Source organism: Trachypithecus francoisi, unplaced genomic scaffold (assembly GCF_009764315.1).
Source record: "Trachypithecus francoisi isolate TF-2019V2 unplaced genomic scaffold, Tfra_2.0 Lachesis_group1, whole genome shotgun sequence".
Taxonomy (NCBI): domain Eukaryota; kingdom Metazoa; phylum Chordata; class Mammalia; order Primates; family Cercopithecidae; genus Trachypithecus; species Trachypithecus francoisi.
Window position 1 is genome coordinate 38,980,812 of NW_022681454.1, and position 25,015 is coordinate 39,005,826.

Below are 25,015 nucleotides of genomic sequence, written 5' to 3' on the forward strand. Positions count from 1 at the left end.
GTTCCATTTACAAAATTTATCTGAAGTGAGTCTTTTGAGCACTTCAGACACCTTAAATAGTACCCAAAACCTATCCAAATGTAATTATCACAAAACTTAACCGTGGTGCCACTTAACTAAAAATATTACATTAATTCAATGAGCTGAATTCATTTATTTTTGCTATATATGCTTTTATACTCTTTTAGGATTATAGCAGTATTTACTCTGCTCCTGCCTAGACCTAACAGAAGTAGTCATTTAATTATATGACTGGGATATAGCCATTTCTTTCCACAGAAAACCGTGTATGTAACATCTGCTTCATCAACCCATTCATTCTTGGATGGATCACAGAACATGGTTGCTTCTCCCAAGGCAATTTGGACCTGAGTACTAGGTATCCTACTCAGTGTCTTTTTAAATTGACCTTCAGTTGTCATGTTAGTAAAATTCTTTTAAGCCCATGCCTTATACATAGGTTGCAATTTTTTGTAACCTGTACATTTCCCTAGGATGATATATTCTTTAAATTTTGCTTGGCCAGAGATACATGTGATTGTTATATGTTGTCCTGATCCAATGGCATTATTGGAAATTTACATATGCTTTAGTATCATATTGTAATTTGCAAGACTTTCTACAGGCCTTATCTCCTAAGAGGGATGGAGTCTGTTCAGTTAGCTCTTCTTTTGAGGACATTTGATTACTTGATCTTCTTAGAACACATTATTTAACACTTTCTTTCTAGTTGGTTGTTGTGTAACTGTCAGTGCTGATAAACTATTGAATAGACTAATGTTATATTTATCTTATTATATATGATCACTGTTGCTGATCAGATCTTGTTCTTATTATACAGTTCTTTTCTCTGATACTATTTTTAGCTCATGCAGAATTATTTTTATTCATATTTTCTTTGAAGGAGTCTCTCTAAGACAGGATTAAATGTGTAAGAGATTTCTTACAGGAAATGCCTGTGAGGGAACCTAGAGAGGTTAGGAGAAGAGATTGGAAGAGCTGTCAGACCTCAGTGTATGTCTGACCCTTATAAATGAGAGAGGGAAAGAAGTAAGGTTGGGAAGAAGCATCTTAAATTGTAGCACAGTTTTGGTTTTTTTGGGTTTTTTTTTTTTGTTTTGGATCAGAGTCTCCCTCTGTCACCCAGGCTGGAGTACAGTGGCACGATCTCGGCTCATTGCAACCTCCACCTCCTGGGTCAAAGCAGTTCTCCTGCCTCAGCCTGCAAAGTAGCTGGGACTACAGGTGCCCACGACCACACCCAGCTAATTTTTGTATTTTTAGTAGAGATGGGGTTTCACCATGCTGGCCAGGCTGGTCTCAAACTCCTGACTTCGGATGATCTGCCCACCTCAGCCTCCCAAAGTGCTGGGATTACATGCGTGAGCCGCCGTGCCCAGCCCATTAAATTGTAGTAGAGTTCTAATTAAGAAAGTTCAGCTAGGTCTGTGGGGAGTCTTTGGGCAAAAGTTACCTGTCAAAGGAGTTCTGCCCGGGAATGGGCCCAGCAGTTATCCCTCCCTCACTCAGTCATTGTCTGGGAGCAGCCCATGAGAAAGCACAGCCCAGTTCATTGAGGTGATGGATTCCAAAGCCTAGCAGTTGGGGCTTGTGGCCAGTTACACTTTCTGCAGACAAAGGGAAATCTGAGAGGCACATTATTGTAGCTATGGCACCTACTTAAAACAAGGAAAAAAAGATTAAAATGCATATTTATCTTTTGTAAAAAAGATACTTAATAGAAGAACCTAACAGCCTGGTATGTTACTACTCCCTTACTTGCTAAAATTAATTTTTTTTTCTTTTTTTTTGAGACAGAGTCTCACTCTGTTGCCCAGGCTAGAGTGCAGTGGCACAATCTTGGCTTACTGCAGCCTCTGCCTCCTGGGTTCAAGCGATTCTTCTGCCTAAGCCTACCTAGTAGCTGGAACTACAGGTGCATGCCACCACACCCAGCTAATTTTTGTATTTTTAGTAGAGACAGGTTTCACCACATTGGCCAGGCTGGTCTTGAACTCCTGACCTTGTGATCCGTCCACCTTGGCCTCCCAAAGTGCCGGGATTACAGGCGTAAGTCACCGTGCCCGGCCTAAAATTAATTTTTTAACTAAACATTTTATTATATGCTTCTATTATTACAACTAATTTTTCCACATACCTTAAATTATTTTTTTCTCTTCCAAGTAACATCATGATTTTACGATGTTTCACAAACTCAACTTGTATTAAACAAGTATGTAATGTTTAATCCTCAGGTTCTCCTAATTTTGCCAGAGGAAACCTCTTTAAACTTACTATTTTGTCCTTTTATCACTGCCCTCAACATTCTTGGAAGCAGTGCTGCTTTCTGAAAACCATACCATGGTCTGTCAGCGGTGCTCAAAATTTAGCTGCATCAGAATCCCCTGGAGGGCTTATGAAAACACAGGGAGCTGGGTGCCACTTTCAGAATTCCTCGGTTAGTATGTCTGGGCTGGGATCTGAGAACTGGCATTTCCCACAAGTTCCTAGATGATGCTGCTGGTTCTGATTTCAAATCTTGAGAACCACTGTTCTTGACCCATTGTAATTTCTTTTCTCAATATATGGAACGAGGTACACTCCAAGAAGTTCTGCATCCCCTTAGTAGGGAACTGTATAACACTTCAACCTCGTGAATCCTAGAATGCATGTCAGAACTGGTGGTGGGCAAAAGTGTTTTCTGCCTGCTTTTGAGCTACTCTTAATAGTTACGGAGCTAGAAAAGATATATCCTTTTTAAAGTTATGAACTCCCAATGATTTTTACCATTTAATATATTATGTTATTGGATGCCACTTTTTTTAAAGCATGAGGTTTCACCATCCATTAATATTTTTGTAATTACATTTAGAGCTAAAACTCTTTAATAGACAAATTAATAAATACCTCATCATAGGTCATCTCATGAATTTTGAGGTTTATCATAACAGAATTGAAGTCTACATTCATTATACTTTTGTATTTTGAGTCTAACTGACCCTAAGATCATCCTATAGCATCTCCAAAATGTCTTTAGCATTTAGTCTTTGTTCTGAAGCATTAAGTTGTATTTTGTACTTTGGCTTCTAAGTAGATGTTAAAGTTATCCATGGAGTACTTTTTTAAAGGACTGTTTAGAGGTTATGATCGTGAATTGTTTAGTAATTTATGTCTTAATGTTACAGGGATCAAATGTCTTTCCTTCTTTGGTCAAAAGTTGGAAGTTTCCTGGCTGTCGGAACTGTTAAAGGAAATTTGCTTATTTATAATCGTCAGACATCTCGAAAGATTCCTGTCCTTGGTAGGTGATAGCTGGAAACACTGCTAAATATTTGAGATGTTTTACCTAAATATAAATTCTGCTGCCTTGGGTTTCCCTGATCTTGCAAGGGAAATTTTGCAGTATGAACCCCCTCCCCATGTTCCCCCAAAGTCTTACATTTAGCTAAACATGAAGATCCCTGTTCACTGCTTACTGATAACTTCCCAGGGTACATAGAATAGATTGAGTTAAAGTCAGGCTGTGCCTTTGGCATCAGGACATTAATAACATGGCTTCCATTTGTAACATGGCTTCCATTTGTCCTTTCTCACCCAGACTCTACCTCTGGACAAGGAATAGCTCATATGCATATGAACACATATTGATAATATGTGCTATTTTTGTTAATTTTAGTTAATTTAGTTGCATTATAATATGTGGTAATTTTACTCCACACAGTAGGCAGATTAAAACATTTACTGCTTGGGTCTGGGCATAGTGGCTCACGCCTGTAATCCCAGCACTTTGGGAGGCCAAGGTGTGTGGATCACAAGGCCAGGAGTTCAAGACTAGCCTGGCCAAGGTGGTGAAACCCCGTCTCTACTAAAAATACAAAAAAATTAGCCAGGTGCAGTGGCAGGCACCTGTAGTCCCAGCTACTCAAGAGGCTGAGGCAGGAGAATCACTTGAACTTGGAGAGCGGAGATTGGAGTGAGTCAAGATCACGCCACTGCACTCCAGCCTAGGTGACAGAGTGAGACTTCATCTCAAAAAAAAAAAATTTACTGCTTGGATAGAATATATCAAGATTTCTAATTCTGACCCCTCACCCTCTCCAAATCCTAGTTAAATCTAGATGTGGACTATGAATTCCATTTGCCTCAGGATATGCAGCCGGAGGGTGTTTTTATGTGTTCCTTATTTGACCTTCTTGTTTCAGCTCTTTGATTCCCCCAACCTCTGGCCACTTGGCATCTGCCCTCTGAATACCCAAGAAGAATCATCTATTCTTGTCAATTATTGTAACATCATTGTGATGAATGGTAGAACCTAGTGGGCTTAATTGTATCCAGGTGGCCAGGAAAAGTATAACTTACTGCTAATAAAGGAATTACACTCTGGAGATAGTGGCACCCACAGATACTTGAGAAAGTGCTCTTCATTCAAGATAATCATTTCAAATTATTTTTACATATATGTATCTCTTTAATGTTAACATTAATTTTTGGTGCTACAGCTAAACATTAATGTCATTGAACTATTTGAAAAGTTAAACTAAAAATTTTTAAGTTACAAATATCAACTTTAAATTTGTTTGTCTATTAACTGTTATTATTGGTGTTAAGACTAACTTGATATCTGAGCACTGAAAGCAAAAGGGCTTTGAGGTATATAAGAAGGAGGAGGAAGAAGATACTTTCTTCTCCCTTTCTTGGGTACAGAAAGATATCTTTGGCATCTTCCTACTTGTCTTTGTACAGTCTTTTCCCCTTCCTAATGCCTATTTCTTTGGAGACCCAGTTCCTTTATAACACCCAAGTCCCTTAATCTATGATCTGCAAAATCTCTGTAGCCCCAGTTTCTTCTCTGAATATTTCTTTCACTTTTGTGCTCTGGTCTCCTGATACGAAATACTGTCTATATCCTGAAAACTCCCAAATTTTTATCTTTTCCACACTGTAGACTCATACCTCCAGCTGCTTACTCAACATTTTCAATGAGGTGTCTAAATATACACTTCAAATTTAGTATCTCCAAAACCTTCTTGACTCACAGCTTTTCCTTCCACTATTGTTGACATTTCATTCTTCCAAATCTTTAGGCCAAGATTTAGGGCCACCCTTGACTCTTTTCTTTCTCGTACTCTCCATATCTAATTTGTCAGAAAATCTTATAGACTCAACCTCCAAATATCTCCAGAATCCAGCCTGTCTCACCATCTCTACTGCTGCCACCATGGTGTGGTCTCAAACATTTTCTGCCTTAATTTCTGCAGTCTCCTCTTTACTGGCCTCTCCACTTCAACTCTTGCCCCACTCTAGAATCTTCTCAACCCAGAGGCCAGAATGAGCCCTCTGCTCAGAACTCTTCAATGGTTTCCGTCTCACCCAGAATCAAAGCGAAAGGCCTTAAAATGGCCAGAACAAATTTTCTATAATCTGGCCTTTGCAACCCCTCTGACCTCATCTCATGTTCTTCCTTCGTCATTTGTCTGCTCCAACCACACTGTCCTTCCTGAGCCTCTTTTTTTTTTTTTTTTTTTTTTTTTTTTTTTTTGAGGCGGAGTCTCGCTCTGTTGCCCGGACTGGAGTGCAGTGGCCGGATCTCAGCTCACTGCAAGCTCCGCCTCCCGGGTTTACGCCATTCTCCTGCCTCAGCCTCCTGAGTAGCTGGGACTACAGGCGCCCGCCATCTCGCCCGGCTAGTTTTTGTATTTTTAGTAGAGACGGGGTTTCACCGTGTTAGCCAGGATGGTCTCGATCTCCTGACCTCGTGATCCGCCCGTCTCGGCCTCCCAAAGTGCTGGGATTACAGGCTTGAGCCACCGCGCCCGGCCCTTCCTGAGCCTCTTAACACACCAGGCAAACTCCTGCCTCAGGGTCTACTCACTTAACCTTTCATTTAATACTTGCTTTCTGCATAGGTACTGTATTAGATTCTATGAGGGTATGAAGAATGAAATGAATGTGGTCTCTGCTTTCAGTAACAGCTAAAATAGCTGACACTTTGATAGCATTTCATTTCATATGTGCCTTGCACTTTGGTCAGTGCTTTAATGCAATTGAATCTCAACCCTATGAGAGGTCATATTATTATTCCCAATTTATGAATGAAGTGAGTAAGGAATAGAAAGGTTGGCTAGGCATGGTGGCTCATCCCTGTAATTCCAGCATTTTGGAAGGCCGAGGCAGGTGGGTCACTTGAGGTCAGGAGTTCGAAACCAGCCTGGCCAACATGGTGAAACCCCATCTCTACAAAAAATACAAAAAAAGTAACCAGTTGTGGTAGTGGGCTCCTATAATCCCAGCTACTTGGGAGGCTGAGGCAGGAGAATTGCTTGAACCCAGGAGGCAGAAGCTGCAGTGAGCTAAGAAGATTATACCACTGCACTCCAGCCTGGGAAACACAGCAAGACTCCATCTCAAAAAAAAAAAAAAAAAGGTTAAGTAACTTACCGAAGATTTTTCTAGTAGGTAGTAGAGCTAAGACTCAAAGCTAAGCAGTCTGGCTCCAGAATCTATACACTTAACTGTTCTTCTCATTAGTAGAATTACCTTTGGGACTCTTGAGGATTTATCTATCCCAAGACCTTCAGAAATGCCTATCGTGTCAAGTGTGTGATTTCCCCCCAAAAAAAAAAAATGTAATTTTTGCACTGACTGGAAAGCTCAATGAAAAACCATGATAGTTAGTGGCTATTTGATATTACTCATTAGCTTAGTTACACAGTTCTTAACAGGTACATCAGTGTTATCATATATTATTATATATCTTTTAGCTGTTGCTGTTTTTGTGTTTTTGAGAGGTAAGGTCTTGCTGTGTCACCCAGGCCAGAGGGCAGTGGTGGGATTACGGCTCACTGCAGCCTCAATCTCCTAGGCTCAAGTGATCCTCCCACCTCAGCTTCCCGAGTAGCTGGGACTACAGGCGTGTGCCAGCAGACCTGGCTAATTTTTTTTCTTTAATTTTTGTAGAGATGAAGTCTCACTCTGTTGCCTAGGCTGATCTTGAACTCCTGGGCTCATACAATCCTCCCACCTCAGCTTCCCAAAGCACTGGGATTATAGGCATGAGCCACTGTGCCTGGCCTCTTTTAGTTATATATGAACAGTTAAACTGTGAATATTAAATCTGCTTACGTCAAAGGTATACCACACCATGAAGCTGAGTATGAGTAAAGTTAACTTCACTGCTTTGGAGTTTACGTCTCTTAAGACATTAACTTTGGAGCCAGGCATGGTGGCTCACGCCTGTAATCCCAGCACTCTGGGAGGCCAAGACGGGTGGATCGCTTGAGCTCAGGAGTTGGAGACCAACTTGGGCAACAAAATGAAACCACGTCTTTACAAAAAATACAAAAATGGCCAAGTGTGGTGGCTCATGCCTGTAGTCCCAGCACTTTGGGAGGCCAAGGCAGGCAGATCACCTGAGGTCAGGAGTTCAAGACCAGCTTGGCCAACATGGTGAAACCGTGTCCCTACTGAAAATATAAAAATTAGTCAGGTTTGGTGGCACACCTGTAGTCCCAGCTACTTGACAGGCTGAGGCAGAAGAATTGCTTGAACCTGGGAGGCGAAGGTTTCAATGAGCCAAGATCGCACCACTGTACTCCAGCCTGGGCAAGACAGCAAGACTCCGTCTTAAAATAAAAAAAAAAAAAAGAATGAGCTGGGTGTGGTGGCATGTGCCTATAGTCCCAGCTACTTGGGAGGCTGACTTGGGAGGATGACTTGAACTGGGGAAGCAGAGGTTGCAGTGAGCTGAGATCACACCACTGCACTCTAGGGATGACAGAGCCAGAACCTGTCTCAAAAAAGAAAAAAAGACACTATCTTTGCAGGTTTGGTTATATGATGAGCAAATAAATCTTGTCAAGGAGCAAAATATCTTTTTACATTAGGGCCCCTATGCTTATATCCAGATAAAAATTTGGAAAACAGTAATGCCTTTATATACCATTATTTTGATTGATACCTTGGTAATAAACTATTTTAAATAAGGTTGCTTAGACACTAACTGCTTTGATGAAATTCTAAATTCTTGTCTGTTTAATCTCTTGGTATATTCAGATTGGCATCACAGATTTTTTTCTTTGAGAAATCCACATGTCTGTACAAAAATCATCTCTTTTTCAGGAAAACATACTAAGAGAATCACTTGTGGATGTTGGAATACAGAAAATCTGCTTGCTTTAGGTGGTGAAGATAAAATGATTACAGTCAGTAATCAGGAAGGTGACACAATAAGACAGGTAATACAGTAACATCTCTTTGGTCTGATATATTCAAGCTTTCCCCCCAAATAAATAGTTTGTCTATCAAACTAATCTATACAATTTTTAAAAATCTATATGTGAGGTATGTATATGTGTGTGTGTACACAATAACTTCAAAAACCTTTCTATTTATGTGTCAGAACATTTTTCTTTGATATGAATATGTTCTCCAAATATCCTCCTTTGTATATTTCCCTTTGTTATTAACGTGGATTATGAGCTCTGTAGTTCTAGTCAGTGTATTTGTGAAGTAACTCTTTTTTATATATGTATATTTATAATGCAAATGTTAATAACTGATAGATCTTGAACTCAGAGTCAAATCTGCCTGATTATAAAGCCCATACCCTTAACTGATAAATTGCTTCTAAACTAATGCTAATGAAATTTAATTTTAAGATTAAATTTTTCTACTGTTCACATTTCTCAAGATTGATTAGCTCTTTCAGAGGCTCCCTCCTTATGGGAATTTGTATCGCCAGTAGATACACAATGTAACCAATGGGAAATGTTCACTTTGGACTACTGCTTATGATTTACTATTGCTAGAGTAATATTGACTAACATATTCTTTGAATACCTGCTAGGCACATGGTACTGTGCTATATACTATAGAAAGAATATGAAATATGGCTCTGTATTGGCCAATCTATTGCTGCATAACAAATTAACCTCAAAATGTAGAAGCTTAAAACAACACTTACGATTTCATGGTTTTGTGGATGAGGAATTTAGATGCAGCTTATCTGGGTGTCTCTGCCTCAAAGTCTCTACAAGGCTGCAATCGTGTTGTCAGACAGGGCTGCAGTTTCATGTGAAGGCTCGATAGGGAGAAAATCTGCCTCCAAGCTCACTCACGTGGATGTTGACAGGGTTCAGTTCCTTATAGGTTGTTAGACTCAGTTTCTCTCTAGCTATTCACTGGAAGCCTCCCTCACTTCCTTGCCAGATGGATCTCTCCATAGAGTGCCTCACAACACAGCAGCTGGCGAGAGAGTGAGAGAAGCCATTCAAGACTGAAGCTGCATCTCTTTATAACCTAATCACAGAATCACTTTTGCGATATTTTGTTCTTTAGAAGTGAATTACAAGGTATAGCCCACACTCAGTAGGGCAGGGATGGGGATCACACAGGCATAAAACCAGAAAGTGGGGATCATTGTGGGCCACCTTACAGGTTGCCAATCATAGGGCCCCACTCTTAAGAAGACATTACTAATATAAAACACACATGCTCTTGCTGATTAATTGTCACATTTTGTGGTGCAGCTTACCTGTCCTACAACATTTGGGAGATAGAGAAGATTAATGAAAGTTTGATTGTGACTCTCTCAAAGATAGAAGGCTATCTGAATCAGTCAGGGTATAAACTAAACTGTTGGGACAGAGAGACCTAAAACTTCAGGGGGTGTAAGAATATGATAGTATGGGTTGGGGCAGGGGGTTTCCTCTCTTTCTTTCTCATGTAACAGAGAGACAAGTCACCTACGTACCTCTGCTTCACTAAATTGTACAGAGTCTCAGGTTCCTTCCATCTTATTGCTCTGCCATTTTCTAGAGTATTTTACCCTCATCTGCATGATTGAAGCTAGTGTACCAGGATCACATCTGCATTTTAGCTCCAGGGAAAGGACAAAGAGAAGAAATAGAATGTAAGAAATTTGTAAAGGACTTGATCTGGAAGATGCATTTATTATTTCCCTTCATATCATATGACTAGAACCTAGTCATGTGGCCAAATCTACCTGCTCCCAGGAAAGCTGCAATTTTAGTCCAGCTAGTTGACTATGTGCCTTGCTAAAACTTACTTTAGTAGATAGTGCAGAACATTTACTCATTCAGTACAAGCAGAACAGCAAGGAGAAACTTACTACAGCTTGTTCATGTGTTGTTCAAGCCTGGACTAACTGAAGATACAGGTTTTGATTGGGAATTATTAGAAAATAGGGCTGAAGAAAGTCGATTCCTGTGTCTGTTTTAATCATCCTATTTTCAATGCCCTTAAGAAATAGAATGTTAGGTATAGTACAAATGCTACAACTCCCCTCTCTTGTGTCCATATCAGATATCACCAATAGATAGTGGATTTTTTCCCTCCACTGAATCAAAATATGGCCTTAGAATATTTTTTCCATATAGCATTCCAGGAAGTCACTACAATTCAGCTGTTACTTACGTACAAGATAACTATTTTTCATTTCTAATCCTTAAGAAGTCTGCTTCCAAAATTAGACATCCTACTTAAGCTGTCATGTAGTAAGCAAAATATGCATTGTAAGTGTTGCCTTGTTTGGTGTTTTTTCTTAATTGTTTTAACTTTGGTGTTCTGAAGATCACTATGGTGTTACTTGTATGGATTTATTTTTATTTATCCTGCTCAGGATTTGTCTTGCTTCCTGAATCTGAAGATTGCTATCTTTTGTCAATTCAGGAAAATTCATAATCATTATCTCTTTGAATATTACTTCTTGCCCTTTCTATTCTGTTTTTCGGGAGCATCTGTTAGATAGCTGTTGGACCTTCTTATGTCTCTTAATCTCTCCTTTTCATAGTTTCTAACTTTTTATCACTCTGCAACCTTTTGGATGATTTCCTCATATTAGTTCACATATTCTTTCTTCAAATTTGTCTAATCATCTGTCTATACCATTGAGTTTTTTTATTTTAATGACTCCTTGTTTTTAGAAAGTACTTTGTAGTTCTTTTAAAAATCTGCTTGAAATACATGAATAGACAGTTCACACAAAAATATATAAAAAATGGCTCTCATACATATGAAAAAATTTCAAACTTACTCATAATTAAATAACTACAAATTAAAGCCACACTGAAATACCAGTTTTCATCTATCAGGGTGGCAAAATTATGTAAAATATGACAACATATTCTGTTGGTGAAACTATAGATAAAATAAGTATGTCCTGTCTGGAGGAAAATTTGGAAATAGCTAACAAAACTACATCTTTACTTACTTTTTGATCTAACAATACCATTTCTAGGACTCTACCCTTCAGATACACCTCCTATAATACAAAAGTACATATGCACCCAAAAAAAACTGCCTGAACTTAAAAAATTCTTTTCTGATATTTATGAGTCCTTTTACAGCTTTAGTCATTTTTAAAATATTTATTTTATATTTCTGTCTCTGATAATTCTATTATTTTTATATCTGCTAGCTCCTTCTCTTGATACATTGTTTCTTTATGAGTTTTGTAATTTTGAATTATGAGCTCATCTTTAGCAAGGTTTATGTGTGGAAATTTTTTAAAACCTTGGTAGAGGTTCTGGGTTGGTTTTTTCCGAAACTGCAGGGGTAGTATAAGCCTGGATGCTTCCATATTTTATGTTAATTTCTCATCTTGGGAGCTCCCAAACAACCCAACATATGAATTTGAACCTCAGACTATAGTGAGGATAGGAAGGGAGGAATGGAGATATTTAAATCCTTTTTCCTTCTTTTTTTTTTTTTTGAGACAGGGTCTTGCTCTGGAGTGCAGTGGCATGATCATAGCTCACTGCAGCCTCAAACTCCTGGGCTCAAGCTATCCTCCCACCCCAGCCTCCCAAAGCACTGGGATTACAGATATGAGCCACCGAGCCTATCCTTTAATTAAGTTATTGGAATGAACTTTGTTTTGTCTGACTCAACACTCAGGCCAAGATAAATGGGTTTCCTTATTGTCTCCCATAACTGGCTGCTCTGGATAGCTGCAGCATCAGTTTCTGCACACACTCTGGTTTTAGTTTGATCTTTGCTGATGGTCCCTGTAAATTTCCCTTTTCTTCTTTCAAGCTTATTTATCTATTTAATAAGATATATTTTCTGTTTCATCTAGAATTTCTAGATATTTGTGACAGTAGCATTTTCAGGTTCTTAGTCCAACATTAGTCAGGAATGAAAACAAGTTACCTGTTCTATTAATATTCAGAATGAATTTAAATATTGGGTTTTTCATAGTGATGATGTTTTTACTCCTTTAGACACAAGTGAGATCAGAGCCTAGTAACATACAGTTTTCCTTGATGAAGACAGATGACCGAACCTCTGCTGCTGAAAGCATGGTAAGAATTCTAATCAAATCCATGTGCAAATCATTTGGGTAATTTTGTGGAATATATAATTTCCTTTTCTTGGATGACTAAAATAGTGATAAATAAATTATGTCCATTGACTATATTTTAAGCCAAGGTAGAGCTAGGACTTTTAGTTCCTAAAAGTTGTTGTAGTTGCTACTGACTGCCTGGCATTATAGCAAATGAGGACAGCTTTCTGTTACAATTGGTATTGCTCTTTTCATTCTTGTGGTAGCAAAACATTAGGGGTACCTTGCAGAACAGAAGTATTAATTCGTATATTATTTTTAAAATTTTTACTCTATGAGATGTGGTTAGCAAAGCTCTTGAAGTTGTAGATTTGTGGTTTTTTTTTTTTTTTTTTTTTGAGACAGAGTTTTGCTCTTGTTGTCCAGGCTGGAGTTCAGTGATGTGATCTTGGCTCACCGCAACCTCCACCTCCTAGGTTCGAGCGATTCTCCTGCCTCAGCCTCCCAAATAGCTGGGATTACAAGGATGTGCCACCACACCCAGCTAATTTTGTATTTTTAGTAGAGATGGGGTTTCTCTGTGTTGGTCAGGCTGGTCTCAAACTCCCAACCTCAGGTGATCCGCCCACCTCTGCCTCCCGAAGTGCTGGAATTACAGGCATGAGCCACCGCGCCCGGCCAAAGTTATAGCTTTTGGTTAATACTTAGATGCATTTTCCCTGCCACATCTTAACATTCTGAAATCCAGATGATTTTCACAATCAATATGAATATATTTAATGAAGTAGTAGTTCTTTATTTCTTTTTTTTTTTTTTTTTTGAGACGGAGTCTCGCTCTGTCGCCCAGGCTGGAGTGCAGTGGCCGGATCTCAGCTCACTGCAAGCTCCGCCTCCCGGGTTTACGCCATTCTCCTGCCTCAGCCTCCCAAGTAGCTGGGACTACAGGCGCCCACCACCTCGCCCGGCTAGTTTTTTGTATTTTTTAGTAGAGACGGGGTTTCACCGTGTTAGTCAGGATGGTCTCGATCTCCTGACCTCGTGATCCGCCCGTCTCGGCCTCCCAAAGTGCTGGGATTACAGGCTTGAGCCACCGCACCCGGCCAGTTCTTTATTTCTTAAAACTCTATTATTAAATTGATAGTGACTTACAGTTGAGAGCATCTTATAATCAAGGAAATATATCAATAATAAGCCCAAATAAGTAATGTACTATTTTTTCTCCCAACATAATTACATCCTCCACTGGAATTACACTGAAGAATTTACTTGCATGAGTAGCAGAGAGACACGAGTTTAGCCAACACTGACCTGCAGGTGATGGAACCAGTGATGATATAAAAGCCAAGCTGGATTATCCACAGGAGTATGGACCTGTAATCCCAAATGGCTCAAAAACAGAACAGCCTCTTAGAGTGGAAGAGTCTTTATAATCAAAATATGAATTCATTTGCAGTGGAACTGTCAGATTTACAATCCTGTATTGTGCAGTACTCTAATGAAACGTATAGAAAGTTTAAATGGTTACTCCACAAGGAATTTTAGTATATTTCAAAGGGTATATTGAAGATGTGTAAAACCAAGGACCCTTACCAGACTATATATTAGTAAATGCATTTTTTAGTCAGTCATATTATTGTGCTAGTTACAGCACGTAGCACATCTAAATTGGGCTTATTATTTTCACAAATTAGGTTCAGCTTTTGGATTTGCTTATTGGTCTTTTCATGAAGTACTAAATAACTCATTTCACAATCTCCTAATCTTTTCTGGCAGATAAGTGTGGTGCTTGGCAAGAAAGCTTTGTTTCTTTTTAATCTGAATGAACCAGATAACCCAGCTGATCTTGAATTTCAGCAGGACTTTGGCAACATTGTCTGCTATAATTGGTATGTCTGCTATAACTGGTATGTACAAAAAGCTCATTACAGAAGGACATCTATAGGTTTTTCCTTACTAATTGTATTCAATTTTTGTTTGTAACATTCAATTCTATACATAACATTTTCTGATTCACGGTCTGTGATTTAGTATGCAGAACTATTTAGCATATTATCTGATACAAAGTAGGCCCTTGATAAATTATATTCTGTAATTCCTTAATTTTAAGGTACTTGCTAATTTACCATGTTGCCACTGATAGCTAATCTCCTTGTTTACCATATTGTTGCCTTCGTTGCTATAGGTATGGTGATGGCCGCATCATGATTGGTTTTTCACGTGGACATTTTGTGGTTGTTTCTACTCATACTGGAGAGCTTGGTCAAGAGATATTTCAGGCTCGTAACCATAAAGATAATCTAACTAGCATTGCAGTGTCACAGACTCTTAACAAAGTTGCTACATGTGGAGATAACTGGTAAGTTATTTTCACATATTTTTAGTAAAGTTTGTATAGTAAATACTCAAGTGAATCAGCCAAACTTTGGTAGCTAATATGAATCTGGCAATCATGTTTACAATTTAAGACATCTAAGACTACTTTACTCCTGATTTTAATATTCAGGGCAAAAATATAAAACAAAATATAGTTGAAAATCAGTCTTAAAAATAAAATAGGTAGTTCTGGGTAACATGGAGTAAGCACATTCCACCCCATGTCTCCCGCTGAATAACGTGAGCAGAATGCATGGAGCAGATATTTAAGGACTCTGAAAAGTAAATAGTAGCAGGCAGATTGGAAAAGAAGATGGAATTTGAAGTGCCAGCTAACCAGCAGTGAGTCTCCCATTTGTCCTCTGCTGTCTCACAGCCAGGACTCCAGGAAGTCTGAAACCTAGAACTAGGCACCAGAGCACAGAGAGAGCTTTAAGGAAGCTCTCTGGTTCTGGCTTAAGTTGTGGAAAAGAGAACTTGTAATGCTCAAAGGCAGTTGGGGAAATCCCCTGGTTTTCTTTTTTTCTTTTTTTGTTCTTTGTTCTCTAATGCTCCAGCCACCAAGCAATCTCCCCATGACAGTGGCAGCAGGAACAATGGCACCAAGGACCCACAGGCATCTAAAACTCTGATGGAGGATGATCTTCTCTCCAATTAGAGGCTGTGGTTTCAAGAAGATAGGGCAAACCACTGTTGCCTATTTTTCTCTTTGTCCTCTCTTGGTCACAAGTGCTCATACAGTTGTGGGAATTATGTGGTAGAACAGAGTAACCGGAGATCAAGCATTAATAGAGGACCAAAATTAGGAGCCCTAGGGAACTAGAAAGTACCAGATTGATCACAGAGAGGAAGGAACCCAGGAAAGCAACCCTGTAAACATATTTATGAACTCCTGGGTTCATCCTTAAGCTCATATGTATACACTTATCCTAAACATATACCAAAGACCTTGTGAACTGAACTAAGACATAGATCATAGCCAAGGTCTTATACTAGCCACTGAGTGGGCAGCCACAGAAGTCTCCTTGAAACTTGTGACCTGAACCCAGCGAGGTTGGTGGCCTACTGAAACAAAAATATTAACCTTCTCCGTGAGATTTAGATTAGACACAGTCTCATAATTTCACAATGTCCAGAATATAACCCCCAATTACTTGATATATGAAGAATTAGGAAAATTTTAACTTGCTCAGGAAATAACAGTAAAAAAACACCAATGCCAAGAAGATGCAGATAGCAGATATAGAAATGCTCCAAGAGGTAAGGGCTAATACTCTTGAAACAAATGGAAAGCTATAAAGTCTCAGAAAAGAAATAGAACCAATAAAGAAGAACCAAATGGAAATTTTAGAACTATAAAATGCAATAAATGTGGTGGACTTAATAGCAAATGGAGATAATAAGGAGTCAGTGAACTTGAAGAGAGATCATTAGAAAATATCCAATCTGAACATGGAAGAAAAAATGAAACAAAATTATTTGTCCCAGAGACCTGTTAGACAATAACAAAAGGTCTAGTATTTGTGTCTTCAGAATCCCAAAAATAATGACTGGAAACTTATGGCAAAAGACATAAACCTCCATATTATAGAAGCTCAGCAAGTCCCCAAACGGATAAACGAGAAGAAATCTAGAGCTATTCACATCATAATCAAACTGTTGAAAAATAAAGACAAAGAAAAAATCTTGAAAGCAGCCAGAGAGCAACATTTCGAATGACAGTGGATTTTCTCACCATAAAGCATTGAGGCTAGAAGGAAATGCCACAATATTCTTAAAGTGCTAAAATAAAAGCATTGTCATCCAGTGAAAATGTATGTCAGTAAATGAAAATGAAATAAAAGCATTTTTAGATGAAGGAAAATGAAGAGACCGTCTTGCTCTCTAAAAGTATTGCTGAAGGAAGTTCTTCAGATGGAATAGAACTGAGAACACAAGGAAATTTAGGACATTAAGAATGAAGGAAGAGCAATAGAAATGGTAAATATCCGGGTAAATATAATGGACATTTTTTTCTTTTGAGATCTTTAATGTATATGTGATGGTTTAAAACAAAAATTATAATATTGTTCAGTAGGGTGTTTAATGCATGAAAATGCAATATATAAGACAACTATACCATAAAGGGGAGAGAGGGTAAAAGGTTTTGTATGTGATAAGACTTCTACATTCCACTCGAAATGGTAAAATATTGATTCTAAGTAGACTATGAAAACTTAAATATGTATATTATAATCTAGAGCAACCTATGAGAAAACTATTCAAAGAAATATACAAAAGCAAAATAGAGAAATTAAAATGGGATACTAAAAAATGTTCAAATGGAAAAATGAGAAAATTTTAAAAATCAGCCTGACCAACATGGAGCAACCCTGTCTCTACTAAAAATACAAAACTAGCCGGGTATGGTGGTGCATGCCTATAATCCCAGCTACTCGGGAGGCTGAGGCAGGAGAATCACTTGAACCCAGGAGAGAGAGGTTGCGGTGAGCCGAGTTCACACCATTGCACTCCAGCCTGGGTGACAGGGTGAGACTCCGTCTCCAAAAAAAAAAAAAAAATCAATTAAACAAGAAGCTGGTTCTTTGAAGAAAATAAAATCGATAAGCCTCTAACAAGCCTGACAAAAATGAAAAGAGAATAGACACAACAAATCACCAGTATCAAGAATGAAACAGGAGTATCCCTACAGATCTGAAAGCCATTATGAGAATAATAAAGGAATACTACAAGCAATTTTACACTCAAAATTTGACAACCTAGAAGAAATGGGACAATTCTTTGAAAACCATAAACTACCAAAACTCAACCCAAATGAAACAGATCATCTGGATTAGCCCTATAACTACAATAAAATGGAATTAGTGATTTAAATGCTCCCAAAAAATAAATCTCCAGGCCTGTATGGTTTCATTGAAGAATTCTGCCAAACACTTGAGAAAGGATTAATACCAATTAATACCAAGTTGAAGAACTCTTCAACTTGTTTTATAAGGCTAGTAGTACCTTTATACCAAGACCAAACAAAGACAGTGTATTAAAAAAGAAAAATACAAGTCAGTATTTCTCATAAACTTGAGCATGAAAATTCTCAAGAAAATTTAGCAAACAATGTAGCAGTGTATAAAAGGAATTATACTTCATGACCAAGTGTGATTTATTTCAGATACTGAAAATATCAAATGGTTCAATATTCAAAAATCAGTGTAATCTAGGTCAGGTGCAGTGGTACATGGCTGTAATCCCAGCGCTTTGGGAGGCTGAGCCAGGAGGATCACCTGAGGCTAGGGGTTGGAGACCAGCCTGGGCAGCATAGCAAGACCCCATCTCTAAAACAAAATAGCGAGGCCTGGTGGCATGTGCCTGTATTCCTAGCTACTCAGGAAGCTGAGGTGGGAGGATTGCTGAGCCCAGGAGTTTGAGGTTGCAGTGAGCTGCATTTGCATCACTATACTCTAGCCTGAGCAACAGAGCAAGACCCTGTCTCAAAAAGAAAACAAAAAAAAAAAAAATTGTAATCACTATATCAGAAGCTAAAAAAGACAAGCCATATAATCACATCAATTGACACAGAAAAAACATTGCATAAAGTCCAGCACACCTTCATGATAAAAACTCTCAGCAAGTTAGGAATAGCAAGTAATTACCTCAGTTTGACAAAGAACAATATAGGCCAGGCACAGTGGCTCACTCCTATAATCCCAGCACCTTGGGAGGCCACGGCAGGAGAGTCACTTGAGCCCAAGAGTTCAAGACCAGACTGGGCGATATGGCGAGACCCCATCTCTACAAGTTGCCTGTAGTTCCAGCAACTTGGGAGGTTGAGGTGGGAGGATCACTTGAGCCTGGGAGGTTGAGGCTGCAGTGAGCTGTGGTCGTTGCCTGTAGTCCCAGCAACTTGGGAGTCTGAGGTGGGAGGATCACTTGAGCCTGGGAGGTTGAGGCTGCAGAGAGCTGTGATCATGCCACTGTACTCCAGCCTGGGCAAAAGAGTGAAACCCTGTCTCAAAAAAAAAGAGCTACAAAAAACCTACACTTAATATCATGCTTAATGGTGAAAGATGGAATGCTTGTCCCTTAAGATTAGGAACAAGACAAGAATATCTGTTCTCATTACTCTTATTCAGCCTAGCATTAGAAGTTCTGGCCACTGCAATAGGCAAGAAAAAGAAATACACAGCACTCAGATTAGAAAGGAAGAAGGAAAACTATCTCTATTTGCAGATGTCATGATCATCTTGGGATTTTCTGCATAAAAAATCTTGGAATTTTCTACATAAAAGCAACTCCTAGAACTAAAACTAATAAATGAGTTGAGCAAGATTGTAGGATATAAGATCAACACACAAAAATTAATCACATTTCTATATACTAACAATGAACATTAACAATGAAAACAAAAATGAAAACCAATACCATTTTCAGTCCACTCCAAAGAAACTGAACTGCTTAAGTATACCTCTAACAAAACCTGTACAGTGTCTGTGCTGAAAATTATAAAATTCTGATGAAAGAGATCAAATTAGACCCAAATAAATGGAGAGTTATACTGTGTTCATAGATTGAAAAGCTCAACAAAGTGAAGATGTCGGTTCCTCCAAGTTGATCTATTGTTTAATGAAATTTATATCAAAATCCCAGCACGCTTCTTTGTAGGCATAGACATGCTTATTCTAATATAGATAGATAGAGACAGAGAGATAGAGAGATAGACATAGATCCTAAAATAGCCAACAGCAATCTTAAAAAAGAACAATAAAATGGGAGAAATCATTATTCCCAATATAAAAACTTGTGTAGCTATAATCATCAAGACTATGCATCATTGGCAGAGGAAAAAACATATCAATCAATGGAATAGAATAGAGAAGACAGAAATAAACCCACACAAATATGCACAGTTGGTTTTTGACAAAGGCAAAAAATAATTCAATAAAAGCAAGATGCCCTTTTCAACAAATGGTACTGGAGTAATTAGATATCCAAAAGTGAAAAAAAAAAAAACAAAAAGAAACTTCAACACCAACTTTACACCTTAATAAAAAAATTCACTCATAGACTTAAATATAAAATGTAAAATATAGGAGGGATATCTTTTGGATCTAGGGTTAAGCAAAGAGTTCTTAGACTTGAAACCAAAACTATGATCTATAAAAGGAAAAATTGGTAAAGTAGATTTCATCAAAATTTTAAACTTTTGCTTTGTGAAATACTCTGTTAAAGATGAAAAGATGGCCGGATGCGGTGCCTCATATCTGTAATTCCAGCACTTTGGTAGGCCAAGGCAGGCACATCACCTGAGGTCAGGAGTTTGAGACCAGCCTGGCCAACATGGTGAAACCTTGACTCTGAAAATAAATAAACAAATACAATGAAAAGATAAGCTACAGAATGAGAAAATATTTGTAAACCACATATCCAACAAAGGACTAGTACCTAGTATCTAGAATATGTAAAGGACTCTCAAGACCCAACAGTATGTCATATGTTTGATATCTGTATATATTATCAACCCAACACTATGTTGATACTATTTTTGTTTAAATGTCAATCTATTTATGCAACACAAAAATAATAAACTTACTTATATAGTTACCATTCAACAAAAACCCAACAGTAAAAAACAAGCAAACAACCCTGTTAGAAAATAGGCAAAAGACATAGATTTCACCAAATAATAACAAATACATGAAAATTAGCCATTAGGGAAATGCAAATTAAAACCACAATTAACTCTTACTACCCATCTATTAGAATGGCTAAAATGAAAAATAGTGATAACACCAAATGTGGGTAAGGATGAGGAGAAACTGGATTACTCATACATTGCTGGTGGGAATGATATGGTACAGCTACTCTGGGAAGCAGTTTAGCAGTTTCTTAAAAAACTAAACATGCAATTACTGTATGATCTAGCAGTTTCACATCTGGCCATTTATTCCAGAGAAATGAACACCTACATTCAGATAAAAACCTGTATATGCAGCCAACAGACACATGAAAAAATGCTCATCATCACTCGCCATCAGAGAAATGCAAATCAAAACCACAATGAGATACTATCTCACACCAGTTAGAATGGCAATCATTAAAAAATCAGGAAACAACAGGTGCTGGAGAGGATGTGGAGAAATAGGAGCACTTTTACACTGTTGGTGGGACTGTAAACTAGTTCAACCATTGTGGAAAACAGTGTGGTGATTCCTCCATGATCTAGAACTATAAATACCATTTGACCCAGCCATCCCATTACTGGGAATATACCCAAAGGATTATAAATCATGCTGCTATAAAGACACATGCACACGTGTGTTTATTGCAGCACTATTCACAAAGCAAAGACTTGGATTCAACCCAGATGTCCATCAGTGACAGGCTGGATTAAGAAAATGTGGCACATATACACCATGGAATACTATGCAGCTGTAAAAAAGGATGAGTTTGTGTCCTTTTTAGGGACATGGATGCAGCTGGAAACCATCATTCTCAGCAAACTATCGCAAGAACAGAAAACCACATACTGCATGTCCTCACTCATAGGTGGGAATTGAACAATGAGATCACTTGGACACAGGAAGGGGAACATCACACATTGGGTCCTATTGTGGGGAAGGGGGAAGGGGGAAGGATAGCATTAGGAGATATACCTAATGTAAATGATGAGTTAATGGGTACAGTACACCAACATGGCACATGTATACATATGTAACAAACCTGCACGTTGTGCACATGTACCCTAGAACTTAAAGTATAAAAAAAAATAAGGGCCGGGCGCGGTGGCTCAAGCCTGTAATCCCAGCACTTTGGGAGGCCGAGGCGGGCGGATCACGAGGTCAGGAGATCGAGACCATCCTGGCTAACCCGGTGAAACCCTGTCTCTACTAAAAAATACAAAAAAACTAGCCGGGCGAGGTGGCGGGCGCCTGTAGTCCCAGCTACTGGGGAGGCTGAGGCAGGAGAATGGCGTTAACCCGGGAGTCAGAGCTTGCAATGAGCCAAGATCCGGCCACTGCACTCCAGCCTGGGCGACAGAGCGAGACTCCATCTCAAAAAAAAAAAGATAAAAACTAAATAAATAAATAATAAAATAAAAAAATAAAAAACCTGTATATGAATGTTTATAGCAACTTTATTTGTAATAACCAAAAACTGCAAACAATCCAGATGTCCTTCAGTGGGTGAATGGTTCATCCATGTCATAGAACACTACTCAACAATAAAAAGGACCAACCTATTGATACACCCAACAACTTGAATGAATTTCCAAAGGATTGCGCTGAATGGAAAAAAGCCAGTCTCAACAGGTTGCATACTGTATGATTTCATTTATATAATGTTTTTGAAAAGACAGAATTATAAAAACAAAGAACAGATTAGTGATTGCCAGAGGTTAGGATGGGGCTGGGGTCAGAAGGAAAGAGGTGAGTGTTTATAAAAAGGCAACATGAGAGATCCTCGTGGTCATGGAACTATCTGTATCCTGACTGTGGTTGTGGATCTCATGAATCTCTTGTGTGAGAAAGTTACTAAACACACACACTGAGTACAAGTAAACACACACACCAAGTACAAGTAAACACACACACTGAGTACAAGTAAAACTAGGGGCATCGGAATAAGATTTGTGGTTTCTATCAATGTCGGTATCCTTATTGTGATATTACACTATAGTGTTTCAAGATGTTATTGGGAGAAAAGGGGACATGGAGTCTATCTCTCTATATTGCCTCTTACAACTACCTGTGAATCTAAAATTATCTTAAAAGTTCAATTAAATGAAAATAATGAGGGAAAAAATGTAAGAGGAAAATACTGGAAGGGAAGAGAAAGGAGAAAAGGAGATTAGGAGGAAAGAAATGTTACAACTATTGGGTCTCAACATTGTACTACACAACTTTCATTTACATCAACTTACTTATTCTTGTTACAACACTATGAAATAATATTATGCCCGCATTTTTCAGAGCTTTCAACCTGATCCTTCTGATCCAAATTTAATGTTCTTTCTGTACTATAATTCACTTCCTTTTGTATGAAAGAACTCTGGGCATGGGAGAAAGGGAACACATTGTAAAGAGAAGCGTGTATCATCTTACAATAATTAATATTACTCAGGAGAATATTTTCATACTCAAATTTCTTCAGGACCATTTTAACCTCCTCATTCCTGAAGCCATGGATCAGAAACTAAGCCAGGTACAACCCAGCCCCCATCTCTTCACACAGTAAACAAACAAACAACAACAAATCCCAAAATTTAAAGATATAATGAAGTATAGAAATTCTAATATTTTCTTACTTTAACCGAGTAGATCGTTCTGTACATCACATTTTGGAGACCAATAACCTATTCCATGGTTTATAATTTTTGGTGAAATAAAAGAGTTTTATATAAAGATCATATATATATATTTTAAATACATTTTTGTTTTTCAGCATTAAAATCCAAGACTTGGTTGACTTAAAAGACATGTATGCTATACTCAGCCTGGATGAGGAAAATAAAGGTACTGATTTTTCTGAAGCAGATCAACATTTTATCATTCCAGTTACAGAGAATAAGGTTGTGTTCATTATTGTGTGATTTGCATTTGTTGTAGGAGGATTTTTTTTTTTTTTTTTTTGAGATGGAATCTCATTTTGTAGCCCAGGATGGAATGCAATGGCATGATCTCTGCTCGCTGCAACCTCGACCTCCAAGGCTCAAGCTATTCTCCTGCCTCATCCTCCCAAGTAGCTGGTATTACAGGCATGCACCACCACGCCCAGCTAATTTTTGTATTTTTAGTAGAGACGGGGTTTCACCATGTTGGCCAGGCTGGTCTTGAACTCCTGACCTCAGGTGATCCGCCCGCCTTGGCCTCCCAAAGTGCTGGGATTACAGGCGTGAACCACTGTGCCTCGCCAGAAATAAATTTTAATATTCTTCACTAGAGTTCCCTAAAATAGTCTCCTTATTTTAGTAATTATGTTGTCATACTTTGACTAGAAGGATATGTCTACTTTGATCCAGAGATTTATAGTGAATTTTATCCTAATTCTAATGTAAAGTATAAATTCTTATAGACAGTCATGACCCACATAATGACATTTCAGTCAACAGTGGTCCACATACATGGTCCATATTTACTACTTTTTCTTTTTCTTTTTCTTTTTTTTTTATTTTTTTGAGACAGGGTCTTGTTTTGTTGCTCAGGCTTACTGTACATTTTCTATGTTTAGATATGTTTCAGTGTGCGAATACTGCTGTGTTACAGTTGCACAGTGTTCAGTACAGTAGCATGCCATACAGGCTTATAGCCTAGGAGCAATAGGCTCTACAATATAGCCTAGGTATGTAGTACGCTGTTTCATCTAGGTTTGTGTAAGTACACTCTGATGTTCACACAACAACAAAGTCACCTAATGACAGATTTCTTAGAACATAGTCCTGTTGTTAAGTTACACATAACTGTACTTTCCCTTTGAGCCACAGGGAATGAGCCAATGCCCATATTCTTATGCCAATCCATGGCAAATTTCCTACTCTAAATAAAAACTACTTAAACTGGTAAGGAAAATATTTGAAAATTGTTATGTCTCTGGTAGCTTAAATGAAAATATTTGTTTGCTGCCTGCAACTATATATTGTTTTTGAATGATCATTTATTTTGTCGATTATTTCAGGATTGGGTACCTTGTCCTGGACTGATGATGGCCAGTTGCTAGCACTCTCTACCCAAAGGGGCTCACTTCATGTTTTCCTGACCAAGCTTCCTATACTTGGGAATGCCTGCAGCACAAGGATTGCCTATCTCACCTCCCTCCTTGAAGTCGCCATAGCCAACCCTATTGAAGGAGTATGAAAATGGTGTTATTTTTCTCTTATTTATTAATAAAATAAGTTTAGCAGTTGATTTATTACAATTTTTCTCTATATAGGAGCTACCAATCACAGTTTCTGTTGATGTGGAACCCAACTTTGTGGCAGTAGGTCTTTATCATCTGGCTGTAGGAATGAATAATCGAGCTTGGTTTTATGTCCTTGGAGAGAATGGCAAGTCTAAATCTAGTTGTTTATTCTTATCTAGCATATAATTTCTGTTCTTATTTGGTAAGCACTGGAAGTTTCTTTTAGGACAAAGTCTTTCACTCTTTTGTTCACATATCTCATTCTTAGCTTAAATGGTTTTGTAAGTCTTCTAAAAATTCACATAATTTTTAGAAAGCTTTTATTCTTTACCTGTGTAGTGAAGGCAGCATAGCAGAGTGGGTAGAGTATGAGTTTCAGAATTAGAGAGGCCCTGGATTTAATTTCCCTTTCTGCCTCGTTTAGTTAAGTGACTATAGACAAATCAC

General features: G+C 38.3%; 1 protein-coding gene across 5 annotated transcripts in view; it reads left to right on the forward strand.

The window, feature by feature from the left end:
* WDR19 (WD repeat domain 19) overlaps nt 1-25,015 on the forward strand; it is a 93,113-nt gene that overhangs the window by 8,447 nt on the left and 59,651 nt on the right. For all 5 annotated transcript variants that reach the window (XR_004437907.1, XR_004437906.1, XM_033214006.1 and 2 more), the window contains exons 5-12: nt 3,186-3,301; nt 8,119-8,234; nt 12,243-12,323; nt 14,078-14,190; nt 14,487-14,660; nt 23,114-23,184; nt 24,344-24,516; nt 24,599-24,713. Coding sequence is in view for 3 of the 5 variants with exons in the window: in XM_033214006.1 (XP_033069897.1) it covers nt 3,186-3,301; nt 8,119-8,234; nt 12,243-12,323; nt 14,078-14,190; nt 14,487-14,660; nt 23,114-23,184; nt 24,344-24,516; nt 24,599-24,713 (959 nt within the window). In the remaining 2 variants the exon portion in view is untranslated. The remainder of the gene's footprint in view (nt 1-3,185; nt 3,302-8,118; nt 8,235-12,242; nt 12,324-14,077; nt 14,191-14,486; nt 14,661-23,113; nt 23,185-24,343; nt 24,517-24,598; nt 24,714-25,015) is intronic.